Source organism: Enhydra lutris, unplaced genomic scaffold (genome assembly GCF_002288905.1).
Source record: "Enhydra lutris kenyoni isolate GAN:26980312 unplaced genomic scaffold, ASM228890v2 scaffoldscaffold11, whole genome shotgun sequence".
Classification (NCBI taxonomy): domain Eukaryota; kingdom Metazoa; phylum Chordata; class Mammalia; order Carnivora; family Mustelidae; genus Enhydra; species Enhydra lutris.
The window spans coordinates 19,244,175-19,256,413 of NW_019154095.1; the positions used below are offsets into that span (position 1 = coordinate 19,244,175).

The 12,239-nt window shown below is 36.4% G+C and overlaps 1 protein-coding gene across 3 annotated transcripts in view; it reads right to left on the minus strand.

The window, feature by feature from the left end:
- The window catches only part of LOC111144516 (LON peptidase N-terminal domain and ring finger 1), a 41,827-nt gene that overhangs the window by 15,346 nt on the left and 14,242 nt on the right, over window positions 1-12,239 (minus strand). For 2 of the 3 annotated variants that reach the window (XR_002640406.1, XM_022498832.1), the window contains exons 4-7: window positions 2,810-2,959; window positions 2,058-2,298; window positions 1,860-1,956; window positions 574-688 (exon numbers count right to left, since the gene is read on the minus strand). Coding sequence is in view for 2 of the 3 variants with exons in the window: in XM_022498832.1 (XP_022354540.1) it covers window positions 574-688; window positions 1,860-1,956; window positions 2,058-2,298; window positions 2,810-2,959 (603 nt within the window). In the remaining variant the exon portion in view is untranslated. The remainder of the gene's footprint in view (window positions 1-573; window positions 689-1,859; window positions 1,957-2,057; window positions 2,299-2,809; window positions 2,960-12,239) is intronic. The other variant, XM_022498833.1, reaches the window with a different exon arrangement.

Below are 12,239 nucleotides of genomic sequence, written 5' to 3' on the forward strand. Positions count from 1 at the left end.
GGGTAGCCACCAGTCAGTCACATGTGCCCACTTATATGAGAATTACAATCTAAAATACAGTTCCCCAGTCACACTAGCCACATTTCAAGTGCTTAATTACCACATGTGGCTAGTGACTACCATGTTGGACAGCACAAATATAGAGCATTTCCATCAATGCAAAAAATTCTATTGGACAGAGTTGGTCCATACCTTAAGGGGTATGGACTAGGGGGTAGGACTAGGGCTGATATCTAACCTATTAAGGGTGGAAGACAGGGCAGTTGGGTTTCCCCAAAAGTGTCATCATTAAAATGGAACCAGTTCTAGACCAGGTACTTGACCATCCCACCTTCTTCAAAAATAAATAAGTACATGGGACTTGGCCTCTAGGACCACCCTACTTTCCCCTGTGCTCTCTAAACTCACATTTCTCCAGCACTACCATTTGGATAATGAAATGTCATCCTCCTTGGTCACTCAGCCTACATAATGTAATTTATTCTGAACACATAATCCCTATTTCTGTGGCCAAACAGAAATCAACGTTGCCAAGCTTAAGACCAATAAGCAGATAAATAGACGAATGTTTACCTCTTTTAAGCTTTCTTTGCAAAGAGGACAATATGGTGTATGATCTAAACAACGCTCAAGGCAATTCTTACAGAATGAGTGTCCACAAGGGGTTGTTACTGGCTCAAAAAACAACCTGAAAACAACCAAAATACCTGTTAGTTTTACATTAAACTCTCCACTGGAAAAAGTGAACAAATAATGGAACCATAACACTACTCTCTAAGGAGGGGCTGGGGGGCAGGAAAGGAAGGAAGGGGCAGTGATAAAGGTAATTATGCCCTCCTGAACCTTTTAAAAGTTCTCATCAACAGGGGTACCCTGCCAAGAGCCTAATGCTATACTGACTAATGGAACAGCCACTCACCACATGGGGCTACTGAGCACTTGAAATGTGGCTGGTCGTGGCTGAGAAGTACAATAAATGCAAAATAAACACCAGATTTCAGAGACTATGTACAAAAGAATTAATGTAAAATATTTACCATGATTGTATAGATTCTTATGTTATCATCACTTTAAAATGGCTTAATATGTTTATAAAAGCCTTACTATCTAAAATTCATTAATAAGAACCCAGTAAACCTTACAGTTGAATCTTAAATATTATGTTTAATACCATATGTAATAAATAATATAGAAAAGACTGATTTTACTTACATTCTAATTCTTTCCTGAAACATGATACTTCTGAACTGCCTCGAAGTATTGTTAGATACACAGGTACTTGAGCAGTCATCTGGCCTACTGCCCTCAGCTCAGGGTCAAAGACACGAAGGCTCAGAGGCAGGGGACCTGCTGGGAACTCAGCTAATTCCTACCAGCCCGATGTGGCCGGCACTGGGTCTCCTGACTCTCCATGCACTGTTCCCTTGACACCACAACAATCTCGGTGGAAATTATTCTTTTGAAACTCTTAGTGTTCTAGAATTACAAGCATTCTGCATGATGGAAATCTTTATCCAATTTTACTTAAAAAAAAAAAAAAATGGATGTATCTACATTTTAATAATATGTGTAACTTCTATGGTACTTTCCAATTTCCTAGTAACTTTTTTATATTTAAGTTGGGTGAGTCTTATACCACCTGCAGTGTAGGCTATGCAAATACTGACTCCACTTTCTAAGTAAGAAAAATCCAAATAGTGTTCAGAGATTAAGTTATTTGCCCAAGGTGTGCAAGGTATTTCTATCTTTTGATTTAGTCCAGGATTCTGTCACTTTACAATGCCTATTATTACAGTGGGTTACCTTTATCTACTCTGTAATTGAAAATATTCATCACTAATAAAACCTTATGTACTTACCTCATGCATAGAGAACACTCAAAATCTGAGACATCGATTAATTCTTCTGGGATGTCACCAGAAGTTAATGAAAATGTACAGACTTCATTACGAGTTTCTATTAAAAAGGAGAGACAGGACTATCATCTTTTAGGAAAAAGTTTAAAGACCATTCTAAATAAGTAAATGTGTTTTCTATGACTGTATTGACATTTTTACCTCCTTGTTTTTTAAGCTTGTTTCTTCCATCTTCATCTACAATCACATCCTGGTCTAAAAGAGACAACTTTCTTTTCAGCAGAGCACCTTTTTCTTGAACAGAGAGTAAAGGCTCCGAGGACACTCTTTTTAAACAGTCCTCTCTGGCAGGCATTTCTGTTGAATTTATAGCCTGTGCTGACCAAGTGCGGTTTAAGCTTCCTCTGATAAGCTCGGACGTGACCTCTGGTACTTCTTCGTTCTACAAAAATACAATAAACAAGGGTAACTGTATTTCTTCCCTATCCTTTATTGCTCTCACCAAGAATCCACTGAAATGAAATTCCAATGTCTCGCAAGGTTCATTTTACTGTTCAATTAAAAACACCAACTATTAATTCTAATACCCTGATAAATGACTTTTGCCAGTAATTATGCAGCTCTAGACATCAAGCTGGTATGTTACAATGAGGTTTACGCAGTTATGCTAATATACTTGTTCCAACCCTGAGGCAACTAAAATAAATCCGTGTTCTATATTTTCCACCAAAGTTTTCTGATATGCAGGATGACCTAAAATTGTGATTAATGAACAGGTATTTTACATAAAAGTTTAGTGTGAAATCAAAGGCTACAGACAAAAATCTAAGACAATGCTTAATAGATTAAAAGTGCCTATATAGATTCTAGTACTCCAAACAAAGGAAGTGAGAATCGTAATGTGTAAAGAAACAGATGCACTACACCCATGAAAATCCTTCCTCACCCTTTACCTGCTCTGGACTAAGCTCGCTGGCAGAATGAGACTCTTCCATTACTGAAGGAAAACCAAAATGTTTGTTTTTACTACATGGCAATGAGCTCCAGGAAGAGTCCTTCAGGCCTTCTTTTAAGTTCTCAGGTGATAATAAATCACATAAAATCTGTAAGAGAAATAATATAAAAGTAATGGAAAATATAAAACATTTGGTTAGGAATAATTTAATATAAAGGATCTAATATTTAAGAAATTTTAGAAAATTCCTAGCAGACATGGTTTTTAATAAGCAGAGGAGGAAGAGATTAAGTAATAAGCAGAACTGCCAAATTATTTGAAAGTCTTGTAAAACCAAGGTGTGCTTTAAATGGGGGTCAGATCACCTCAAAGAAATCATTCAAAAGGAAGGTATGGGAGCAGCTAGACTACTAGCCCAAGAAGGAGCCCAAAATAAAAACCAACTTTTTAATGGAGGATTGTAAAAAGAAGAGATCTTAGGAGATCTTATGTACCTCTGAACTTTAGGGAGTCCTATCCTGTCAAAATGGTTCACAGTTCACCCCAAAGTATATTGTAAGGCTGGGCTCTGAGTGTTTAAGTGAACTAAAGAACTCACCTAGTTACAAAACTCTTAAAATTCCATCCGTTTACACTGACTTTACTCACTGAACAAATAACCTGCGCAGGCAGCTATCACTGCCCAGCTCTGGGATGGGAGTACCATACGGCAGCTAGCCCAGAGCAGCTGGGAGTGCACCTGGAAGGCAGCTGTCCTATTCCTGACAGAAGCACCCAGAAATTTTAATACATCTATACACATCTAAACTCTCAAAACAACAACAACCACAGTAGGTTAAGTTAGGGGAAGAACCTGGCTAGAAGGAAATGAGAAGGGCTCAAATGTCTTTGTATTAAATGAACAGCAGAGCATTTCTTAAAGTCGAAATCCAGAAGTTTGGTCGTTCAGTTATACTCTCTCTCGATCTCACAAAAATGAGATTAGTCCTGAATCATTACAATGTAAATAAACAGGAGATATAGTCAACGTAAATAAAAGAATATCTGGTAGGAGCTCTAGCAATACCCCCTTTAATGAACAAGCATTTTAAAATTTGTATGTTTTTACATTTCCCCTGGTCTGAGTCTTAAACACTCACCTACTCTAGACCCCAGCAGATCCAGTAGGTACTTACCAAAGAAATAGAAAAACACATCCACAAAAGAACTTATACAAGAACGTTAGTTCATAGCAGCAACTGGTAACAACGCAAATGAAAATCACTACTAATACCATAAGTTGTGCTATGCTTCTACAATGGAATGCTTAGTGAACAATGAAATTTTTTAAAAATTGCTAGATATATCTCAAAACTATTATTTTCTGCAAAAAAAAAAAAAAAAAAAAAAAGCCAGACACAAGAATACATGTTGTGTGATTCCACTTGTGTGAAGTTTAGAATAAGCAAAACTACTCTATTTATACTCTAATAAAAATCTAAAGAGTAATGCCTCTGGGAGCAGGGATACAGGGGATTTGCTGAAAAGGGGATGACTGAGATGTCTAGCATGATGGAAATATTCTACATCTTGATTGGGGTACTGATACATGCATGTATAATTTCCAAAACAGTGGACTGTAAAATCCATGCATCATACGTAAAGTATACCACAATTTACAAAAAGCATATTGGGAGAAAAATATTTCAAAGCATCAGCTGTTTTGCCTTCACCTAACCTTATTAAAGGTCAACTTTTTAAATATTTACAGAAATAGAAGGATATTTAGTAGCATGGAAAATGCAAAATTATAAGCCCTTAAAAAGTCTGCAGTCTCCTCAGGGAGAGACCCCTAACAAATATAAAACAGAATACACACAATAGTAAACCATTTTTCATTAAATCAATGGGCTAGAAGCCTCGTGGAGGATATACTGATTATTAGCCATATTCATGAGGCATTGGGGATCTGAGAACATTTTCAAAGTTGTCATCCTTCTAAACGCACAAGAATCTCCCTGGGTTCTTGTAAAACTATGCCCAAATTCCAGAGATTCTAATTCCAACAGTCTGTGGTGAAGTCCAGGAATCTTTACATTTACCAAGCACCCAAGGTGATTCTGACAAAAAGCCACAATGTAAAAAACACTATCAAGGTGATAAATAACACCTCATGTTTCGTGGATACTGAAGAGAGTGTCATGATGACACTACAATTATATGGGGACAGACATTCCCAAAAAATTTTTCAAAGACTCTAGTCTTTCCAGATGCTCTGTGAATATGTTTGACAAAAGCTGAATGCTGCTCTCATGTTAGCAGAGCAAAACCTCTGAGAACTTCTGAAGAAACCTGTTTACCTTGGTTTAACCCAATGTTCCCCAAAATCATTTAATCAGAGGACTCCTTTTTACTTAACACCTACTAACACACCATAAAACAAACCCTGGAAAGTGATATATGGATTACTGAGAAAATTAAGGCAAAACAAATTGGGGCACTACTATGAGCACCTTGAAAATAAGCAAAACTGGGCGCCTGGGTGGCTCAGTTGGTTGGGCGACTGCCTTCGGCTCAGGTCATGATCCTGGAGTCCCGGGATCAAGTCCCGCATCAGGCTATCAGCTCCACGGGGAGTCTGCTTCTCCCTCTGACCTTCTCCTCGCTCATGCTCTCTCTCGCTGTCTCTCTCTCTCTCAAATAAATAAATAAAATGTTTTAAAAAAAAAAGAAAAGCAAAACTTACACTGGAAATTAAAAGCAAAAAGCAGCCCAATAAAAATTCCTAAGTTGGGGGTCCCAACGTGAGAAAAGAAAGGGCCAGAAAGCTTCTCTAACCTGGGGAAGAAAACAGAATCTCCAGGTCCAGGAAGTACAGGGTACCAAAGAAGATGAACACACAGAGATTCACACCAAAACACATTATAATGGAAATAGAAAAATTTCAAGACAGAATTCTAAAAGCAGCAAAAGAAAAACTTATTTGAAAGGGAAACCCCACAGGCCATCAGATTTATCACCAGAAACTTTGCAGGCCAGAAGAAAGTGGCATGACCTATTTAAAGGGCTGAAATGAAAAAACTTCCATCCAAGAATTCTCTACCCAGCAAGATTGTCATTCAGAACTGAAAAAAAGATTAAGAGTGTTCCATACAGGGGCACCTGGGTGGCTCAGTCGTTAAGCGTCTGCCTTCGGCTCAGGTCATGATCCCAGGATTCTGGGATCGAGCCCCACATCAGGCTCCCGGCTTGGTGGGAAGCCTGCTTCTCCCTCTTTCACTCCCCCTGCTTGTGTTCCCTCTCTCGCTGTGTCTGTCAAATAAATAAATACAATATTTAAAAAAAAAAAAAAGAGTGTTCCATACAAGCAAAGGCTAATGGAATACATCACCACTGAACTGGCCCTACAAGACATGTTAATGGGACTGCTCTGACCTGAAAAAAAGTGGCACTAATTAATAAGAAAACATCAAAGTAAACATCTTAGTGGAAAACAAATAGTAAAAGTAAGTAGATTAATCACTTATAAAGCAAATCTAAAGGTTAAAATTCAAAAAAAATTAAACTAATGGGTTAAGAGATGCATAAAATAAAGAGATGCCTAAGGTGACATGTAAAAATATAAAAGGTGAGCAGGGGGAGAAAAATGTAAAGTTTTGGAATGTGTTCAAATTTAAGTTGCTATCAACTCGAAACAGACCATTACATACAAAGAAAGTTCTATGTGAACCTTTTGGTGACTGCAAAGCAAAAACTGATGGTAAATATCCAAAAGAAAATGGGAAAATAATCTAAGCAAAGCACTAAAGAAAGCCATAAAACCACAAGCAAAGAGAGAAAGAGAAAAAAGGAAGACGAGGAATGATGAAAAGAGCCAAAAAAAATCATTAACCAAATGGCAATATACACATACCTATCAAGATTTACTCTATAGACCACACTCTCCAATCAGATGACGCAGGATGGCTGAATGGATAAGAAAATAAGATCCATCCATATGCTGCCTGCCGGAGACACACTTCACAAATAAGGATACATACACACTGAAAGTGAATGGATGGAAAAAGGTGTTCTGAGCAAACGGAAATGAAAAGAAAGCTGGTATAGCTATATGCATAACATACAAAATAGACTTCAAAGCGAGGACTTTAATAGTAGAGAAGGGCATTCCATAATGATAAACAAGATCCAACAAGAAAACATAATATTTATAAATGTATATACACCCAACATAGGAGCACCAAGACATATAAAGCAAATAAAACATACCTAAAGGAAGAAACTGACAGTAATACAATAATAATGAAGGACTTTACCACTTCATTGACATCAGTGGATAGTTCATCCTGACAGAAAATTAACAAGGAACCACTGGCCTTAAATGACACATTAGACCAGATGAACTTAAGAGATATACACAGAACACTGTATCCAAATTGCATCCAAAAATTTCAAGTGCGCATGGAATGTTTTCCAGAATAGATCACATTAGTCCACAAAACAAGCCTCACTTAAAGAATAATGAAATCATACCAAGCATCTTCAACCACAATGGTATAAAACTAATAATTACTTACAAGGAAAAAAAAAAAAAAAACAACCAAAATGTGGAGATTAAACATCATGCTATGAAACAACAAATCTTTGTTCCATCAAATAAATAAGAAACTTAAAAAAATAGCCAGAGATAATACAGAGGGACAATTACTAAAATCTTTGGGATGCAGCAAAAGATGTTCTAAGGGTTCTACCTCAAGAAATAAGAAAAATCTCAAACAACCTGACTTTATACCTAAAGAAGATAGAAAAAGAGAAACAAAGCCCAAAGTCCTAGAAGAAAGGAATTAATAAAGACCACAGCTGAAATAAATGAAACACAAAAAAAGGGAAGATCAAAGAACTAAGAGCTGGATCACTGAACACATTAATAAAATTGGCAAATGTCAAGACTAAAAAGAAAAGAGGGCTCTTGCATTAGAGAGAGAGAGAGAAAATTTGGACAGACCAATTCCTAGCAATGAAATTGATCAGTAATTTAAAACCTCCCAACATATCATAGTCCAGGAGCAGATGGCTTCATAGAGGAAATCTAACCAAACATGTAAGAATTAATATCCATCCTCAAACTATTCCAAAAAAAACCTAAAGGAAGGACAGATTCCAAATTCATTCTATGAAGTTAGCATTATCCTGACACCAAAACCAGATGAAGACAATACAAAAAAAGAAAACTACAGGCCAGTATCTCTGATGAACACAGATGAAAAAATCCTCAACAAAATACTAGCAAATAGGATCCAACAGCACGTTAAACAAAATCATTCAGCATGACCACATGGGATTTATTCCTTGGATAAATCCAAGGAATCCAAGGGTGGTTTAATACTTACAAATCAGTCAATGTGATATATCACATCAATAAGAGAAAGGATAAAAAACTATATGATCATTTCAGTAGAGACAGAAAAAGCATCTGACAAGGTAGAACATCCATTCATGAATAAACCTCTTAAAGTATGTTTCGAGGGAACATACTTCAACATAATTAAGGCCTTATATGAAAAACTCACAGCTGATATCACCCTCAGAGGGGAAAAACAGAGATTTGCCCCTAAGGTCAGGAACGAAACAAAGACGTCCACTCTCACCACTTTTCCGTAACACAGTACTGGAAGTCCTGGCCACAACAATCAGATAAGAAAAAGGTATAAAGGCATCCAAATTGGTGAGGAGGAATTAAAGTTCACTATTTGCAGGACATAATACTCTATATAGAAAACCCTAAAGACTCCACCAAAAAACTACTAGAACTGATAAATGAATTCAGTAAAGTTGCAAGATACAAAATGAATGTGTAGCAATCCACTGCACTTCTATACACTAATAATGAAGCAGCAGAAGGAAATTAGGAAAACAATCCATTTACAATTGCACCGAAAACAGTAGGATACCAGGGAAAAACCTAACCGAAGAAGTGAAAGACCTGTATTGTGAAAACTATAAAACATAGATGAAAGAAACTGAAGATGACATAAACAAATGGAAAGACATTCCATGCTCACTGATTGGGAGAACAAATGTTAAAATGTACTATCCAAAGCAATCTTTGGATAGTACAATCCCTATCAAAATACTAACAACATTTTTCACAGAACTGGAAACAATCCTAAAATCTGTATGGAACCACAAAAGACCCCCAAATAGCCAAAGCAATTTTGAAAAAGAAAAGCAAGGCTAGAGGCATCACAATTCCACAATTGTATATTACAAAGTTGTTGTAATCAAAACGGTATGGTACTAGTACAAAACCAGACACACAGATTAATGGAATGTAATAGAAAACCCAGAAATAAACTCACAATTATATGGTCAATCAATCTTCAACAAAGTAGGAAAGAATATCCAATGGGAAAAAGTCTCTTCAACAAATTGTACTGGGAAAACTGGTCAGCTACATGCAAAAGAATGAAACTGGACCACCTTTTCCCTACCACTTTCTTATACCATACACAAAATTAAATCCCAAAATGGATTAAAAACCTCAATGTAAGAGCTAAAACTGTAAAAATCCTAGAAGACAGCATTGGCAATGATGTCTTTGACAGTGGTCGTAGCAACATTTTTCTAGGTAGGTCTCCTGAGGCAAGGGAAACAAAAGCAAAAAGAAACTATCAGGACTACATCAAAACAAGAAGCCTCTGCACAGTGAAAGAAACCATCAACAAGGGCACCTGGGTGGCTCAGTGGGTTAAAGCCTCTGCCTTTGGCTCAGGTCATGATCTCAGGGTCCTGGGATCGAGCCCCACATGGAGTTTTCCACTCAGCAGGGAGCCTGCTTCCTTCTCTTTCTGCCTGACTCTCTGCCTACCTGTGCTCTCTCTCTGCCAAATAAATAAATAAAATCTTAAAAAAAAAAAAAAACCATCAACAAAACAGAAGACATCCTGCTGAATGGGAGAAGATGCTTGCAAATAATATACCAACAAGAGGTTAATATCCAAAATATATAAAGAACTTACACAACTCACCCCCCCCAAAATAACCCAATTAAAATGGGCACAGGACATATAAAAGACATTTTCCCAAAGAAGACATACAAATGGCCAACAGATTCATGAAAAGATGCTCAACATCTCTAATCATCAGGGAAATGCAAATAAAACCACAATGAGATATCTTCTCGCCTGTCAAATGGCTAAAATCAAAAACACAAGAAATAAAAGGTGTTGGCCAGGATGTGGAAAAAAAGAAACATTTATGCGCTGGGGTAGGAATGCAAGCTGGTGCAGCCACTATGAAAAACTTTGTGGAGTTCCCTCAAAAAACTAAAAATAAAATACTATATGATTCAGTAATTCTACTACTAGATATTTGCCCAGAGAAAACAACACTAATTCGAAAAGTTATAATGCACACTGTGTTTATTGCAGCATTATCCACAATAGCTAAACTATGGGAGCAACAGCTGAATGGATAAAAGAAGAGGTACATACACACAATGGAATTTTACTTGGCCATAAAAAGGTATGAAATCTTGCCATTTGCAACATGGATGGATCTAGAATATATAATGCTAAATGAAATTTAAGTCAGTCACAGAAAGATAAATACCATATGATTTCACTCCCGTATGGAATTCAAAGAACAAAACAAAAGGACAAAGAAAGAAAAACAGACTCTTAAAGAATGGGTGACTGCCAGAGGGGAAGGGGAGGACAGGTGAAATAGATGAAGGGATTAAGAATATACTTAAAATGATAAACACTGAGTAATGTATAGAACTACTGTATCACTACTATAGTATACATGTGAAAGTAATATAACACTGTATGTCAGTTATACTAGAATTTTAAAAAGTTAAAAAAAAAAAAACCCTGCCAAATAAAAAGAGCACTCTGATAAAATCAGAAATGAAACGTGATGACTGACACCACCAAAATATAAAGGATTATAAGACACTACTACAATTACATGCCAACAAATTAGACAACCTAGAAGAAATGAATAGATTCATAGAAATACACAATCCTCCAAGACTGAATCATGAAGAAACCGAAAATTTGAATAGATCAATTACTAGTAAGATTGAATCAGTAATCAAAAACCTCCCAACGAACAAAAGTTCAGGACCAGATGGCTTACTAGTGAATTCTACCAAACATTCGAAGATTTAATACCTATCCTTCTCAACTCTTTCAAAAAATTGAAAGGAACGCTCCCCAAATCTTTTTGAGGCCAGCAAGCTGACAAGAAACCACAGAAAAAGAAAATTACAGGCCATTAGCAGTGACTAACATTAATGCAAAAATCCTCAACAAAATATTAGCAAACTGAATTTAAAAATACAGCAAAAGTTCATACACGATGATCAAATGGGATTTATTCCAGGGATGCTCATAGACTGGAGGAATTACTATTGTTAAAATATCCATACTCCCCAAAGCAATCTACAGATTCAATGTAATTCTTATCAAAATCCCAATGGTATTTTTCCACAGAACTAGACCAAATAATTCTAAAATTGTCGAAAATCACAAAAGATCCCAAATAGCCAAAGCAATCTTGAGAAAGGAGAACAATGCTGATTTCAAACTACAGAACAAATCTATAGTAATTGAAACAATATAATAATGGCATAAAAATGCACACATGCCATCAGTGAACCAGAATTACGAACCCAGAATTAAAGGCACACATATACAGACAATTAATTTACACAATTAATTTACAATGGAGAAATGAGTCTCTACAATAAATGGTGCTGGGGAAAGCTGGACAGCCACATGCAAAGGAATGAAACTAGACCAGTGTCTTGCACCAGAGATAGAAATTAACTCAAATGGATTAAAGACTTGAATATAAGACCTGACACCATAAAATTCCTAGAAGAACATAGGTGGTAAGCTCCTCAATATGGGATTTAGCAGTATTTTTGTGACTCCAACACCAAGGAAAAGAGCAATAATAAACAAATGGGATTGCATCAAACTAAAAAGCTTTGGCACAGCAAAAGAAATCATCAAAACAAAAAGGCAACCTACTGAATGGGAGATTTTTGCAAATTGTATATCTGATAAGGGATTAATATCCAAGATATATAAAGAACGCCTACAATTCAACAACAAAAAGACAACCTAATTAAAAAATGGGTAGAGGATCTGAATAGACACTTTTTTCCAAAGAAAACATACCGATGGCCAACAGGACCATAAAGGATGCTTAACATCATTAATCAGGGAAATACCGACCTAAACCACAATAAAGTATCATCTCACAATGGTTAGAATGGCTATTACCAAAAAGACAAAAGATAACAAGGCTTGGAGAGGATACAGTAAAAAGTGGACCCTGTAAACCATTCTTGGTAAAGCCACTGTGGAAAACAGTATGGAGATTCCTCAACAAAGAACTTCCACTTCTGTGTACTTATCTTCAGCATGCAAAAACAG